Source organism: Carcharodon carcharias, chromosome 2 (genome assembly GCF_017639515.1).
Source record: "Carcharodon carcharias isolate sCarCar2 chromosome 2, sCarCar2.pri, whole genome shotgun sequence".
NCBI lineage: Eukaryota > Metazoa > Chordata > Chondrichthyes > Lamniformes > Lamnidae > Carcharodon > Carcharodon carcharias.
Genome location: NC_054468.1, coordinates 216,465,886 through 216,483,211, shown reverse-complemented (window position 1 = coordinate 216,483,211; position 17,326 = coordinate 216,465,886). Strand labels below are relative to the sequence as shown.

The following is a 17,326-nucleotide window of genomic DNA, read 5'->3' as shown; positions in this document are numbered from 1 at the left end:
TCTGGATTGAATGGGAGTCAGACCCATTCAGCTGAAGAAATCATAGAAAGCTTTATTAATATTAAAACAAGCACACACTATAAACACCCTAACTGGTGTGACTGACTCTCTCCCCAGTACAGCTCAGCATCATCTTATCTCGCTCCTGCCAAAGTTACAGTGGGAGGCAGGGGAGAAAAAAAAAAAACACGCAAGCATTTTCCCAGCAAGAATCTCTGCAGAGTCCATCCTCCTAACCACCGGCAGAATTTTTCCATCAGCGAGCGGAGGGAGGGGTGGGGGTGGGGGGGACCCGCTCGCCGAAAAGTAAAATGACGCGGGGTGACATCAGGCAGAACTCCCGACCTCACCCCGCATCATTTGCATTTTCAGGTCAGCGGGGGTGCAGCCGAGTCAGCTGTGTGCCCGCCGACCTGTCACCGCCCTATTGAGGCCATTCAGAAACCAATTCAGCCGATTAGCGGACCTGCCCGTCCCAACTCAAGGTTGGTGGGCAGGCCGGGAGCACAGGCGGGCTTCAGAAAAAAACATGAAACCTCATCCACTGGCGGGAAGAGGCTTCATGAGGGTTTTTAAAATTTTAATGAGAGGCTGCAATAAAAGTGATGGACGTGTCCCAACTTGTGTGAGGGTGTCACACGGGGGGACACGAAAGGGAAAATTTTTAAACTCCTTTATTAAAAGCTTCAAAACGGAGTCAATCTCCCCGAGGCAGCACTTAGTCCCGGGGAGCTCTGTGCACTCGTGTGCGCGCATGTGCAAAGCAGCGCACTCCTGGCTGAGGGAATCCCTCCCCGCCCCCCCAGCCCTGACAGCGCTTCCGAGCTGGCCCGCCCACGCAAAATGGTGGCGCGCCCCCAATCTGGGGCGCCGATTGGGAGCCCGCCCGCTCGCACCCGCTCCTGCTCTTGCCCCTCCCCACCACCACCCCCCCCCACCCCCCCCACCAGCAGATGGCAGGACTAAGGCGGCAATTTTACCAACGATGGTCAATTAAGAGGTCAATGCCAGGACCACCATCAGGAGCTGCCGGCCCAGGGGGGGAACAAGAAGGCCATGTTATAACACACCCCACGCCCCACATGCCCAAACCACCCCCCCCACTCCCTTCATGAAGTGCTGGGAAGAAATCTGTCGATGTGTCAGGGACAGGGAGACAGGCCCCAGAAATTGGGTATGTGGGGGCATGAGCCCTCCAGGAACGATGTTGGAACCAAAGGGGGAAGCCATTGCCACTGGGGGGGGACCCTCCTCAGGGCATGGAGCCTCAGGGAGGGAAGGCTCTGCGCCCAGCTGCCACCACCATGCCAGGAGGTCACTGGGAGGCCAAGGTAGTTGGCACTCTCCCCACATGGTGGGAGGGCCATTCCAACACTGGTAAAATTCTGGCAATCTAGTAAAATAGCCGTCGATTGGCCACCCACCTCTGGTTGGCAGGCAGGTGAGCTGCCTTTCATAATATCGTGTGGTGCTGGGAAGACACTGGGCTTCCTTCCCAACATCTTTCACCGTCATTTTAGCAGCCCTCCCGCCTCCCGGCACATCTCCAAAAGCCCAGTAAAACTCCAACCTTTTAGATCAATGACCTTTCATCAGACCACCCTGACAAAGTGTCACCGATCTTCAATGTTAACATTGACTCTGTTTCTCTCTCCACAGGTCTGCTGAGTATTTCCAACATTTTATTTCCGATTTCCAGCATCCACAGTATTTTGCTCAGGAATTAAATGAACTTTAAGTGAATCCTTAAATCTGATCACCAACTCACTGAACCGGTGTGGTTCCACATCTGCACACTTCCCCACAACCAACATCTGCATTCTCTAGCCTTACCACTGTTCACACCTGTTCCCTTTCTGCCCATTCCACTGGCTCATTCTTCTCTCCCCTCCTTTATCAGATTCCCTGATCCAACCTCATGGGCACTATCCTGGGTCCATGTACTCCTTCTGGAAAGATTTTTAAACCATTTTTAAGAAATTACTACACTAGCTAACAGGCCAGAGAGCAAATATTTTGGAGAGTGGGATGATGCATGGCATGAATCATTTACAAAGAAAAATGGTGCCAATTTGATGTGAATCAAAGTGAAGCACTCATTTGCATTCTGGCCAAGTGCTGAACCACATTTCGAACCATCTATGAAGGGCACGTTGAATCATTTCTTCTTGAAGCAATTAAAGCTGTTCAAAATCGACAGGAGTGACCCCAGCTGAGAAAGGAGAATGAAAGAGAAATGGCCATTTGCAGCCCGTGATTGTGGGTCCGTCAAGTGCCATTTAACTGTACCTATAGCTGAGTTTTCGATGCTCTCTCGGAGGACACGAGAAAACTCGCCAGGAGATTTTTTTTCCCATCTTTAAGGGTTAATGTGAAGTCCACAGGATCACAGAATCACACAGTGCAGAAGGGGCCCTTCGGCCCATCGGGTCTCCACTGACACGTGAGAAACACCTGACCTACCTACCTGATCCCATTTACCAGCACTTGGCCCATAGCCCTTGAATGTTATGACACACCAAGTGCCAAGTTGTTGACTTGATCCTTGTGATGGGCCTTAGAATACATCAATCACCTTTTACATCTCCCTGACTCAAAGATACATGAAAACCTTCCACTACGACAGGACTTTGCACCTTTGACTAGACCCATGTATTTGGATTTTTTCTGCTGTGTTTATATTACTCCATGCTGATCTACTCAGAATTAGAACAATGGCTGAAATTTGTACATCTCGTGTTTCCCCGAGACAGTTGTCAGTGCAAGGGACAGGATCAGGGTTGGTGGTATGCCTCCTCTAGTGGAATTGCTAGCTAATGCACACAGTGTCTAAGTTCACGCTTGAAGAATGACTGAGTGGTGAGATGGGGGTACCAGAGGGTGGGCTGTGAAAACCTACCCCAGAAAGGGAGGAACTGAAGGGGATGAAAGAAAATATTTCTGATTAGTCTTCCAAATCCCTGGTTTGACAGAGTTAAAGAAAGGGTTTCTTTAGCTAGGAGTTCCTGACCACAACAATCTCTCCCCTGAATATCAGTGATAACTCATGGAGAAGATATGTCGAGGTTATTGAGTGGGCAGGTACAAATGAGACACTATCCGAAAGCTGCTGCCACTCTTCAGCTGGATGTCCAAGATGCACAGCTATCTGGGTTTCATTAACACACCAGGGCTGAAGCTGAAGGGCCCAGCGGAGATTGTATTCTTTTCACTCTCTCCTGTTTCCTGAATCTCAAAAGCTGCCGTAGGCACCAAAATAAAATGCAGAACCAAAACACAAAAGGCCTGTGTCTTCAGGATTTTGGTTGCGTATTTCCTATCAGGCACTGGCCCTGGCTTCCAATATTTGATCAAAGTGCAATGCCGCAGCTGAGTAGACAGAGCAGCTGCACAGGGATTAAAAACTGTCCACCCCATTTAACTGTCAACCAAGTTCCTCAACAGTACCATGCAGAGAACAGGCCCGAGGGGAAGGGTTAGTGAGCTGGGATTGAGTGAGAGAAGAAAGAGGGCCATCAGTGGCAGTAACGTGATCAGCCTGCGCCCCTTTCCAATCCCTACATTGTAAAGGAACATAACCAAAAAAATTATTGTGCTGCTGTAGATTTACATCTTACATGTCACCTTGGGAACACACTGTGTCAGCAATGACTCAATGGTAGTCCTCTTGTCTAAATCAGAAGCCTGAGAGTTCAGGCACCACTCCAGAGGACTGTGTATGGAATCCTGGCTGACTCCTCACGGAGGTACTGAGGAAGGGTTGGCCTCTCAAGTGTTGGTACCTTTTGGATGGGGGCTGTCTGCCATTTCTGGTTCATGACAATGATCCCATGGCGCTCCCTCTCTCTCTCTCTCTCTCTATATATATCTAGATGAGTTCTGGCCAATCTTTATCCCTCAATCAACATCACCAAAACAAAAAAAACAAAATACAGATTAACTGCTCTTTATCACATCGCTGTTTGTGGGATCTTGCTGCACCCTGTTACAACAATGACTAACCTTCAAAAAGAATTTCAGTGGCTGTAAAGCACTCTGGGACACCCTGAGCTTGTGAAAGAGGTCACATAAATGCAAGCGTTTCTCTTTTTCACCTTTTTTCCCGGTGTCCTGGTCAGCATTGATTCGTCACTAAAAACAGATTATCTGTTCATTCATCGTTGCTGTGTGCACATATAGGATCTCACTGTGTGGAAATGGGCTATGTGTTTCCCTACCTTCCCCATTGTAACCATGACTACACTCCCGAGGAGCGCTGCATCGGCCGTGAAATCCTCTGGGACATTGGGAAAAGCACCGGACAAGTGCGAGGTCTTCCTGACGTGTTAACAGCCAGCCAATCAGGGGCAGCGCACCCACGATCTATCGACGATATAGTCCCAGCTGATGGGGCTAGGGGGTGCCAGGAGCGAAAAAGTGGAAGATTTTACTCTGAGAGGTTACCGCCAGCGTCAGGCTTGGGAGGCAAATGTTGCACCCGACTGCTCAATATTCCCCTGGCTGGAGGGAAATCAGGTGAGGAGGTTCAACTGCCTCGCCAGATTTTTTGGCCCATTCATTTAAAATGTCCAGAAGACCAAAGCCAAAATGGCAATAAATTCACTCATGGCCATTGTTAAAAGAATCCAGAAATAGAACACATTTTTTAAATTATTGTACCCAAAGTGCTGACTGTGATAGTGGTGTCATGGTAGTGTCACTAAAGTGGTAATCCAGAGGCCTAGGCTAACACTCTGGGACATGCATTCAAATCCCACCATTGCAGCTGGTAGAATTTAAATTCAATTAACAAATTTGGAATATAAGGTTAGTAATGGTAACCATAACAACTATCATCAATTGTTAAAAACCCATCTTGTTCACTAATGCCCCTTTATGGAAGAAAATCTGCCATCATTGCCTATATGTGACTCTAGAGTCTGAAATGGCCTAGCAAGCTATTCAGTTCAGGGACAATAAGGGATGTACAACAAATGCTAGCTGGAAAGAATTTTAAAAAGGTTTCTGCAAGCAGTCCTTGTGGAGAAAGTCAATCAACAGTAGTGAATCAGAGAAGCATGACCACCAAAATACCTCTCCTCGTCAAATGCCCCCCTGACTGAGTTTGCCAACGTAAATAAAAGTCTGAGTTATAGTCGAGTCATCGTGTGCAATGCCAAGTTTGCTTTTGCTTTTCAGCAATTGTCTGGTCAGATTTCACGGCCTTTGCATGATTCCAAGAGAAACAATATCACAGTTATACATTAAAATAAATTTACTGACTAATATCTCTGCTTAAGAAGCACAGTATCGTTTTCAAAACTGAGGTCGGCACAAACCTTTTTTTCCAGGCCAGTCTTGACAGCAAGGTCTAGTTCCATACTATTAAATTTGCTAACATTTCATTAATGAATATGGTTCTATGTGCACACTGAAAAATTCCCTCAATTTAGCAAAAGAAAAGGCTTGCATTTATATAGTGCCTATCACGACCAATTGACTCAAAACACTTTGCAGCTAATGAAGTACTTTTGAAGTGTTGTCACTGTTGTAATGTCGGAAATGTGGCAACTAATTTACACACAACAAGCTCCCACAAACACAATATGATAATGACCCAATATTAGCAATATTGATTGAGGGGTAAATATTGGCCAGGACACCAGGGATAACTCCCCTGTTCTTCTTCAAGATAGTGCCTTTAATATCCATCAGGGCAAGTAGATAGGGCCTCGGTTTAACATCTCATCCCACAGTGCAAAGCTCCCTCAGTGCTGCACTGGAGTGTCAGTCTTAATTCTTGTGTTAAATTGAGGTGAGAGTGACCACCCTTGGCATCAAGGCAGCATTTGACTGAGTGTGGCATCAAGGAGCCCGAGCAAAACTGGAATCAATGGGAATCAGGGGAAAACTCTCTGCTGGCTGGTGTCATACCTAGCATGAAGGAAGATGGGTTGTTGTTGTTGGAGGCCAATCATCTCATTTCCAGGGCATCACTGCAGGAGCTCCTCAGGGTAGTGTCCTCAGCCCAACCACCTTCAGCTATTTCATCAATGACATTCCTTCCATCGTAAGGACAGAAGTGGGGATGTTCACTGATGATTGCACAATGTTGTGCATCACTTGCAACCCCTTGATACTGAAGCAGTCCATGTCCAAATGCAGCAAGACCTGGACAATATCCAGGTTTGGGCTGATAAGTGGCAAGTAACATTCACACCACACAAGTACCAGGCAATGACCATCTTCAACAAGAGAGAATCTAACCATCACCACTTCTTGACATTCAATGGCATTATTATTGCTGAATCTCCCACTATCAACATCCTGGGGGGTATCATTGACCATAAACTGAACTGGACTAGATGAATAAATACTGTGGCTACAAGAGGAGGTCAGAGGCTAGGAATCTTGCAGTGAGTAACTCACCTCCAGACTCCCAAAGCCTGTCCACCATCTACAAGGCACAAGTCGGGAATGTGATGGAATACTCTCCACTTGCCTGGATCAGTGCAGCTCCCACAACACTCAAGAAGCTTGACACCATCCAGGACAAAGCAGCCCGCTTGATTGGCACCCCATCCACAAACATTCACTCCCTCCACCACCGATGCAGCAGAGCTTACCATCTACAACGTGCACTACAATAACTCACCAAGGTTCCTTAGACAGGACTTTCCAAACCTACGACCACTACCATCTAGAAAGACAAGGGCAGCAGACATATGGGAACACCACCACCAGCAGGTTTCCCTCCAACACCATCCTGACTTGGAAATATATCACCGTTCCTTCACTATTGCTGGATCAAAATCCTGGAACTCTCTTCCTAACAGCACTGTGGGTGTACCTATACCACATGGACTACAGCAGTTCAAGAAGATCAGACTTCACAGCCTTTGCATTCTTACAAGAAAAACAATATCACATTTATACATGGGATAGCAGCTCACCACCACCTTTTCAAGGGCAATTAGGGATGGGCAATAAATGCTGGCCTAGTCAGCCACACCCACATCTCATGAATGAATTTAAAAAAAAGTCCTGGAGTGGGTCTTGAACCCAAATCTTGTGATTCAGAGGAGAGGGTGCCACCAACTGAACAGCTGCTGACAATCAGCCTAATTCATACCAATTAAGAGTTTAAGATGCACCTCATAAGCCAATCCCCATAAATAAATTAAAGTGTGCTCATACAGCCTGCTGAAGTAAATTGAGTTGGAATCTTAAACTATTCGCACTGTCTTGTAATCCCCACAAAGTCCTGTGGAGCACCATGGGAAATTGATTATCTTGTCAAAGAAATAACGACAAAAGTTATATTGATATGTGTTCGTACGCTCATGATAATACCAGCGTTAGGGCACAGTAGGCATTAATGATTGTATTAAATTTGTCCAACCACTATAATTGATTTTCCATGGTATTCTGCATGATAAAGTGGAGAATGTAACCTCTCTTATTACTTCCCTGATGCCTTGCATTGTTCATTCTCTGTCCTCTTTGGCTTTTGTCTTTCACTGCTTTGCTGCTTCTCTTTAACCCTTCCAGTTATTTCTTTCTCTGTTATATTCTGTGTATATCTCTGGCTTTCCTCTCTTTATGGTGGGAGGAAACGGGCAACATTGTATAGCATGTGGGGGGGAAAGAGCTGTCAGTTGTTCTGATGTATTTTACAGGGAAAAATATCTGTAGAAGTCTTGGTGGACTTATTATTTCTGAATTCAGTGCAGGCATCTCCATAATAAATACAAATTGCAAAACCGTTGTGATACCGCAACCAAGTTTCCCTCGTGGAAATGTAGCTGTCAGTAGCTCCTTTCCCATCCTTTCCTCCAATCACACTTTCTCCCCCATTCCCCTGTTTCCAGTGTATCTTCTACACCTTTGCCTTCCCACCAATCTTTTCCTTGCCCCCGACCCCTTCAATGTGATTACTAACCCTCCTTCTTCATCTCAAGCTATCAGACTAATCCCTACGTCATCCTCTGCCTCTTAATCCATTATTATTCACCTCATTTTTAACCCTCCATCCACTCTCTGTCATGCCCAATCTCTCTCCCCCACTCAGGGGCGGGTGGGGAATGGGCATTTTGCTCATCCTCCACTAGTTCCACTTGTCTGCTCCCCCTCCTCTCCTTCCTTTTCTGTATTTGCTTTCAAAGTTCAACTTTTCTTCAGAAGTCAAATTGGAATGAGAGAACACACCAGCCTACATTTCCACGTCTCTCTCACTCACTCTCACTCTGTCATGTAAGTACTAGAAATGATCATTTCTGTCTCACAGATGTAAAGTATTAGCATTGACCTTCTGTGTCACTAAAGCACAGATGGCAGAAGATGTCTCTCTCTCTCTCTCTTTCTCTATCTGGCTTGTGTCTCCGTCTCACCTTTCTCCACTTGACTCTAATATCTCTGGTCTGAATTTTAGTCCATAAAAACAAGTCAGATGTTAAAATTATAAAAACCTGAAACCCAAACTGTCTGCTTCCACTTCTAATGGAGGTGAACATGGAGGGGGTGCCGAGCTACACACAGGAGATAGGCTAGCAATTTAAATGTTTTATGTGAGGCCGGCAGCCACCAATTTAATGTGCTTTAAAGTGAGCAGCTGGGTTTCCCAGACTTCAGGAAACCTGGCAAATGGAGGGAGGCAGAGACAGCTTCAAGTAAAAGGGAAGTGTCTTTATAGCACTGCTTATGGGTCAAGAGGAGCAAAAATGTTTTTCTCAGCCCACCAAGCTCTTCCAACCCACCTGACCCCTGTTCCCCTATTTATAGACACACTGGATTGTGGATCAGAGTCTACAAAGTCAGAGATACGAGCTGCGCCTTGCGGGATCAGATCACCCTCCCCCGACCCCAGATCTAGGGATCCTGGATTTCCAGGTTTCTTGTTTGAAATATTGTACACACCATCTACAAAACCAGTTAATATCCAGACCTATCTCTCTCCCTCTCTCTCTCTTCCACAGTTTAATACATCTTTTACATTTTATAGAAAACAAAATAAAAGTTATAACAGGTGTGCTGCCAGATCATGGTCATATTTGTCTCTCGCACATACATCCTCCCTTGTTCTAATGTTATAATTTTTCACAGTAGAAAATTTGAAAATGAAATTTGGCCTCTTGGTTTTCAAAGTTATTTTGAAGAAAGTCTAATGGACAGTATGTGCGAGGTAGTAAATCAAAACACCCCATCATTACAGCAGATTGAACATTGGCACTTGTGGAAATTAGGTACAATGCAGCTGCACAGGCTGCACAATGCAAATTCAATGCAGAGTTACCACTCTGAGCAAAAGCACCAATTCAGAGCCCAGTCTTCTGGGAAAGGCTTGGGGCCTCCCCAGTAAAAACTTTAAATAAAGACACGCTGTTGTGAAATACATATTTTTTTTAACGAAAAGTAATTTAAATTATATTCAAATTTTAGACCTTAGAAATTTCAGTTACTGTAGAAAAATTTTTTATGAAAAATAAAACAGAAAGCATTTTGAGCAATGTTTGTGAGTCTGAACAATTGAATATATTGAGTAATTATAGGGCAATGCACTCTCACTATAAGACAACAGCTGACATGTGTCACACAGTACCACCAAAAATACTTATCACAGAAACAGTAGTAAGAGAGGTTAACAAGAGGTTTTCATTGTATTAAGTGCCATAGACATTGAATTTAGTATATAACAGATCGATATGTAAAATCTTAGCCACATTTACAAGCAAAGACACTGCTTAAAAAAATGACTCTGCTCTTAAAATAAATAAATGCACTTACACGGCTTTTTAGGACACTTATGGCATTTGTGGAAACCCCAGGAAGTACCCACAGTTCCACAGCAATCTTCTTGCTTTGAAAGGCCAGGAAGAGGTTTCCCACACTGCAAATAGTCAAGAACACTGAAGTTAGTTCTAGTTTCTCCATAGGCACCAAAGGCAAACAACCCCTTAAGATCATCTATCCCACGTTCAGAACTATCCTTCCAACCTACCCATCCAAGAATGCCCTGAACCACTGCAAACCCTACTGATCCTCACACGCTGGAGCGCCTAGGGAAAGTTTTCTACATTAAAGGCTTCTAGATAAACATGAATTGTTGTGGGAGCAGCTGAAAAGTGTTGCATAAACCTGATAAAATATTTCAAGTCTGTTTTCTGTATGGGCGATTTAAGAATCTGTCAATTTATTTAATAAAGCTACGTGGGTCAGAAGTCAGTCAGTCAATTTTCTTCTTTCAATATCTTTTAACTTTCCTCTGCTTGGTCAAGCCTGTTGCCTATTTTCTAATGGGTTATTTTCTACATTTGTTATCTCACCAATTGTACACAAAATCAAACACAAGGAGGATTTCTCCAAGAAACAGTTACCATGACAATCCTTCATCTACTCGACTGCATGCTTTAAAATAAATTGAACTGATTGCATAACAAACATGATAATTCAGGGAAAAGGATAACAAATCTGAATAGAAACTTAACCATCCCATCTTTCAACTGCCCCTCATGCATCTCACCTAGATTCATGAACATTGTTCATCTCATGTCTATCCTGCCCAGAACTTCTAGCTCTGTCTTGAGAAGCTTGTGCAAGAAAGTATATCCAAACACTGGCCTCACTGGTCCCTCCCTCACTCGGCTTCATTCTGCATGTACACATGTAAATAATCTTTTTCACAGACCCTGTGCTCTCTGTTTCTAGCTCTACTTGTGCTGTCTACTTGCTCCCTGGGAGGTCATCCCTTAGCCGTGAATGCCCACAAAGACTTCCGTCCCCTCCGAGTCCATTGGCACCCCAAATACCAGGCTTGTGCTCCCTGCCCTTTGAGACTCCCTCATTCCCGGGATGTTGTCCTGAAACACCTAGCAAGCAACCTCAGTGCTAATCTGGCACTGAACCAAGAAGAAGGAGCATTTCTGCAGCACTTTTGACACCTTCAGGATGGCTCAAAGCTCGCTACAGTCAACTGATTACTTTTGAAGTGGGTCTTAGTTTCAATGTCAGCCACAAGAGAAATTGGCCTGAATTTTCCGGTTGTTGGGCGAGCGCGATGGGCCAGACTGGAAGCGGATGTGATTGGCTTCTGACAGTGACTGAGTGCTGGCTGGCCAATTAACTACTGGCCAGCATGAAACACAAACACACATACACACACACACAGACACACACAGACACACACAGACACACACAGACACAGACACACAGACACACACAGACACACACACACAGACACACACACACAGACACACACACACAGACACACACACACACTCAGTGCTACGGGGGAGGTGGGGGGGAAGAATGAATGGAGCTGTAGGCTGGCGTTTAAAAGGAGCTCCCTGATGGCTGATGTGTGTTGAGGTTCTGCTTCAGAGTGGTGGTGTAATTTTTAAAGGGGCAGACACCCTGTATTGATAGACTGCGCAGGAGAGTGTGGCTGGAACACTAGCAATGTCTTCCGAACCCAGAACTCGTGCCAGGCGAGTTGGATGTGCCCAGATTCAATCGAACCCCTGCTTTGGGAAAGGCTGCTTGTGGGTTCAACTGGAGGCTGTGAGCACACGTCGGGAGACACTGCTGCCGCGAGATGGAAAGAGGAGCACCCCCCCCACCCCGCCCCACCTCCATGTGTAATTAAAGAGGCATGGATGGAGATGGCATCTCTGGTCAGCAACCACGATGTAGTCAGAAGGACCTGGAAGCAAGAAGCGGTTCAATGACTGTCTGTGCTCTGCCAGGGTGAGCACTGAGTCAGTGGGTAACTGTGGAGAGATGTCTTTGTGTACGCCAACACTTGTTGGGGCCTCTCAGGCGTGAAGCCCTGGACTTAATTTGGCACATCTTCCTGTGCCCTTAAAGGCTGCTTGTGAGCAGACAGGATGGCTGGCATGTATCGAAGGGCGAAATGCCACAATGTGATGGGCACCTAATCCTGCGACTATGGATGGGAGCATGGAACGTTCTGGCATGTGGAAGGGGGAACTAATGAAAGCACTGTTGTCCCTACAGGAAAAAAGGAGCCACGATGTACAGGAATGAGGACAAACAGGCAGTGGTGTCGCCTAATCTGTTGTTGCTAAGTCAGGCGGAGGAGCAGTTCCTGGAGATGGTCTGTGAGCGTGGACCCAGGCCCACTGGTCGCAGAGGGGCAGGAGTTTCAGAGAAGGGTAAGAGTCCAGTGAACAAGGAAGAGGTTGGGGGAGGGGGCGAGAGCTGTCGGGCAGTGGTTGTAATTCTGACAGGCAAAATTCACTAATCCCTTAGTCTTGTCCATTCAGAAGTCTTTGCTCAGCCAGATGTCCATTCTGGGACGCTACTAGACTGCATGAACTCTAAGTAGTTAATGCAGCTCAAGACTTACATATGTTCTCCCTCCCTCAGACAGAATATCCTCCATACCACAGAAGGACCCTCCCTTGACATCAGAGGATGATCTGCAGCCAGATACACCCGCACTACATCCTCCCTCTGCACTATTCACCAGCGCAGATACAGCACGTCGGTGGGCATGAGCATTCTGGATCAGATGGTACAGCACGCTGGGGAAGGCACATCACACTCATCTGAGGAGCGGGCAGAGGCAGAGAGTTCCCAGGGCGTCAACAGTTGGAGGATTGCTGGAGACCAGCATGATGCTGCGCCTGAGGCAGATGATGAGCCTCTGGAGTCGTCTATTAGGTGGCAAATGCTGGATGTCCAACTGCATGCACATGAAGATCAGGCAGAGATCCCTGAGGGTCCGCATGCCATGGTGTCTATGTTGGAGGATTCCATGCTGATTGTGAGCACCAGAGCTCGGAACGCACAGCATCCTCCATAGAGAGGCCGGCACTCTCATGGAGAGGCAGCTCCAGGAACTCACTCAGAGGTTTCTGGGGTTGCATTCAGACCTGCCAGCCCACACAATGGCAATGACGTCAGCAGGTCACTGCCAGTGTGAGAGATGGATGAGGCACCCAGTGGCTCTGCTGGTGTCCCATCCACCTCTGGTGAGCAGGGAGGTTCAAACAAACCTCATGCTGGCGGACGACCTGCGGCCCCATGCAGCTGGGGGATTCTGTCAGGGTACTCCAGATGATGGCAGCAGCTCCTCCACCCCTCTGCCAGTAACCATCTCATCTAAGACCGGGACCACTGAGGAGTGTCCAGCCATGGCACTGAACTCTCCCATCCAGTCAGGGCCCACACTGGCCACAGGAAAGCTGACTATAGCAATCACTTAAACAAGCATGAGAATTCACCCCTCTCCTAATATTCACTCAGTTCTGTGGAAGGGTCATGAGGACTCGAAACGTCAACTCTTTTCTTCTCCGCCGATGCTGCCAGACCTGCTGAGTTTTTCCAGGTAATTCTGTTTTTGTTCCCGCCATACTAGTTTGTGAAACCAATTTAGCTTGTGATGAAGAGAAGCTACGTGTAAACGTCATTAAAACTTGGGGTATAGTTGTTGTTGTAACACCCTGTGCCTTAATAGTCAATCATTCTCCTGTTTTATCCACACACTCCCCATGCGTAACTACAAACACGTGAGACCCTGCCCCACAGGAAGGAAAATGGAAAATCAGGAAGGGTAACAATTCCACTGGCTATTTTTATGTGTTTCCCTGCAATTGGTAATCCGTACATTATACACTCACAATGATCTAATAGCAGCTTCCTTCTCAGCCTGCAGAAGTGGAAGGTACAAGACACACCCAAGGAGAACATGAAGAAATATCACATAATTAAAATATGGCGATGAGGGAAAGCTCCACATTGAGTTTAGGAAAAGGCAGATTTAGGAGGCGGGGCTAAATTTGACCCTTAGCAAAAATGTGGTTGTAAATACTAAGCAGCAGTCAACCAGTGTACACTGATGTCATTGAATTTATTTAAGAAGTTAGCACAGGATGGAATTTTACCTTTAAGATCCTACTGCGGTGAAAAGCTTAGTGTCGATCATTTACCGAGAAATGATCTGAGGCCCTGTTTACTTAACGAGGCTTAAGACTTAAAAGAAAGCCAAGGAACAAAAAGAGATATCCTCCGCTCTGATGAAAGGTCACAGACCTGAAACGTTAACTCTATTTCTCTCTCCACAGATGGCGCCTGGCCTGCTGAGTATCTCAGGCATTTTCTGTTCACATTTCAGATTTCCCTCATCCACAGTACTTCACTCTTAGAAGAGGAATCACCTCCCGATTTTGGGGAGAATTAAGAAATGATCAAATTAACACACATTGTGCAACACACTGTTGATGACTGCGTGCATTCTAATTCCCTTTCATAAGGAACCCAGTCTGTGATAAGAGGATTTACATACAGTTACAACCTGGAGAATGGTTCCAAAGTAGTAAAGGTACTGCTGACAGCACATAGCAACGCGGAACATAAATTCACACCCTCTCTTTTTCGCCTCCTCTTGCAGAGCAGAGGGAAAGTAAAAGTAAAACATAATTTCACTACATATTAACTGTTCACACTAAGGCTGAAAATAAGCAACAATAATTTTCATTTATGTTGCACTTTCCCTCGGCGCTTCATAAACAAGTGTAAGGAAAACAAACAATGAGCCAGGAAGAGAGAGATTAGGGGCAGCTGAAAGCCTGGTTGATGAGATGGGTTTTGAGAACATTTTTAAAAGACAGGTGAGAGGTGGATTAGTGGGGAGGATTGGAGGCTGAATTCCACTGAACATGAATCAAAGCCATCTGCATTTACACAAGAAAAAAATTGGAGCGAAACTATTTTTCAGCAAAAGAGTCACACAAAAATCAGTTTTCAATCCCAACATAAAACAAAGGAATATATTTACATATATTGAGGAATTGAGGGCCTGGCCTGCCAGCTGGAGAGCTGGCGAGAGACCCACGCTGTCTCTTTTCAGGAAGGCCCACCGAGCCACAAGTCAATCAGGCAGTGGCCAGGCCAGCACCAATGAAGACCCCGGGTGCAGAAGTCTTGCCTGCTGAGAGCAGCTGGCCAATCAGAAACCGACAGCTCTTTTGCTTGGCAGTGCCGCTGGGGAGGCTGAGGTGGTTGCCAGAGCAACAGGCACTGGAGTCCCAGGATCGCAGGCCCAGGCCACAGGGAAGTAGTGTGACGGTTTGGGCAGGGGGGGCGGTGGGGGGAGGAGGTGGGGGGGGTGTGTGTGTGGGTGCGTGCGGGATGGTCTTGCGGGGAATGGAGGCTGGCAGGGAGAGGGGTGCAGGGGGATAGGTAGCAAGGGCAGGGGTGTGGCTCTCAGCGGGCCTTCCTTCCATACTTCCAGTTCCACAATCAGGCCTTTGATCAGGGGACACACCCCCGCCCCTGGAGGTGACAAGCTGGCCGCACAGTTTTACCAGTCGTTCACAGCGCATGCAGGCAGGCCCGCCTGCAGCTGGGTTAATACCAGCAGTGGTGGGTTGAGGCCCTGAAGTGGGCATTAATTAGCCTTAATTGGTGGCAGGGTAGGAAAGTCGACCATGGGCCTTCTCATCCAGAACTTAATTCTGGTAGAGGTGGGAAGGTGGCGGAGTTCCAGAATGCACAATCCCACCTAAGGAAATGCCCTTTCTGCCTCCAAGCTCACCTCCAGCGAGACAACAAGATTCCAGCCAAAGTTTTAGTATTAAATATCTTCTTGCTCCTATCCATTTGAATACTCGTGTCAACTGGATAATCTGGCTAAAGATTAAGTGCATCAACTTAACAGAAATCATTAATGGTTGACAACAGCAGGTGGAATGTCTGTCATACAATTTAACAGGAATTCACCGTGTATAGTAAACGTGCTTGAAATGCCTTTGAATTTAACCTAATAACAGAAGGATCTGTGGTATAAATAGATTGAAAGGATGAGAGGTGATGCATTACATAAAGATGGCTCTAGTGAAGTAAATGTATCAGCTGCTTTTAATTGCAGCATCTAATGGAGACCACTGCCTCTACAGAAACCTTTATTTATGTTATGTTGTTTAGCCATCTAGTGAAGAGCCTAAGGGTCCATTTTTGTGGCGTCTATCCTGGAAGTTTACCATTGAGTACTTAAATCCAATGACGGAACATTTGCTGAAGAGCTAACAAAGAATCAAGCCATAAGCCCATAGTTTCTCACCTGTGTACCTGCAGTTTCCTGGAAGCAACGTCCTAACTTTGTTTGTGTTCTGGGATAGTGATGAGTACGAACTTGCTGATGGTGAGTGTAGACAGAATTTGGTACGTGAGGTACTGAAGGACTCGGAGCATGGTAAGTGATCTGCTGTTGGTTCGGCTTGACACCATTCACCTTCTGTCCCAAGGAGGAACTGTCCACTCTGGAAACCTGGTGGATCTGTACATTTGCCTCAGGTGGGTGTTTAACATGGATATTCACTAAGTTAGGAGGGAACTTCACTATATTGTATGAAAGGAAAAACAAAACATAAGGCTGGTGAGTAAGCATTGTGGGAAACATTTTTCCATATAGATTGCTACCTGTATAAAAGCTACTTTCAAGGTAAATATATATACAGTGCATATATACATACATATATATATAGTATACATATAGTACCACACCTCTGTAAAACAGCATTTTGCATAACAATACACCCAAGAGGATGATGCCTCTATATAAACAGTGTGTTATATAACATCCACAGGAGTGTTACGTTACTGACATTAGCGAATGCAGCTCAGACCAGGAATCAGATCTGCAACCTTCTGGGAATCTATATAACTTAATACCTCCCTGTACCACACCATTTTACACTACGCTATCAGAAGAGCAAGACATTATTGTTGATTTGTATTGTCAGCAGCCACAGCTGTTTAGCTTTCACCTACAGGAACATGTGAACTGCGAAAATAGGTGTGATTGACAACATGATGATACCAGTGGAGAAATTTCAAATGCAAAAACGGTGACAAAAACTCCAAAGATCAAAATATTATAAAGAGAAACAAAACACAATAGCAATAAAAATTTGCAACAGGTTTATTCCACTGACTTTTTTCGCATGGTTTTTATTTCCTGTGCTGCTTGGCGTAGGTTTCCTTAATTAATTATAATTTGCTGACAAGTTCATGCATTAAGTATTGTTATTATTCAAACTGTTGGAAAATCTCACAAAGTGTGTCACAATATTGTGCAATACCTGGATTGGGTCTGATTATACTGCTTTCTAGAATCATTAATTGGCAACTGCAGAGCTCAACAAAGAAAGATTTGTAACGCTGAAACAGGAACCAGAAAATGCTGGAAACACGCAGCAGATCTTTCAGCCTCTTAAAAGAAGGCTCGGTTGTCAGGCAGAAGCTCAATAGAATTGCATCAAATTTACCCCACAGAAGCAGGTCATTTGTCCCAGTTGGTTTGTGCTGGTGTTAATGCTCCACACTA

The 17,326-nt window shown here is 45.7% G+C and overlaps 1 protein-coding gene across 5 annotated transcripts in view; it reads right to left on the bottom strand.

Annotated features, from left to right (window-relative positions):
- The window catches only part of ltbp1 (latent transforming growth factor beta binding protein 1), a 383,746-nt gene that overhangs the window by 226,333 nt on the left and 140,087 nt on the right, over positions 1 to 17,326 (bottom strand). For all 5 annotated transcript variants that reach the window (XM_041215598.1, XM_041215616.1, XM_041215607.1 and 2 more), the window contains 2 exons: positions 16,061 to 16,338; positions 9,763 to 9,865 (listed from right to left, as the gene is read on the bottom strand). In XM_041215598.1, the coding sequence (XP_041071532.1) occupies positions 9,763 to 9,865; positions 16,061 to 16,338 (381 nt within the window). The remainder of the gene's footprint in view (positions 1 to 9,762; positions 9,866 to 16,060; positions 16,339 to 17,326) is intronic.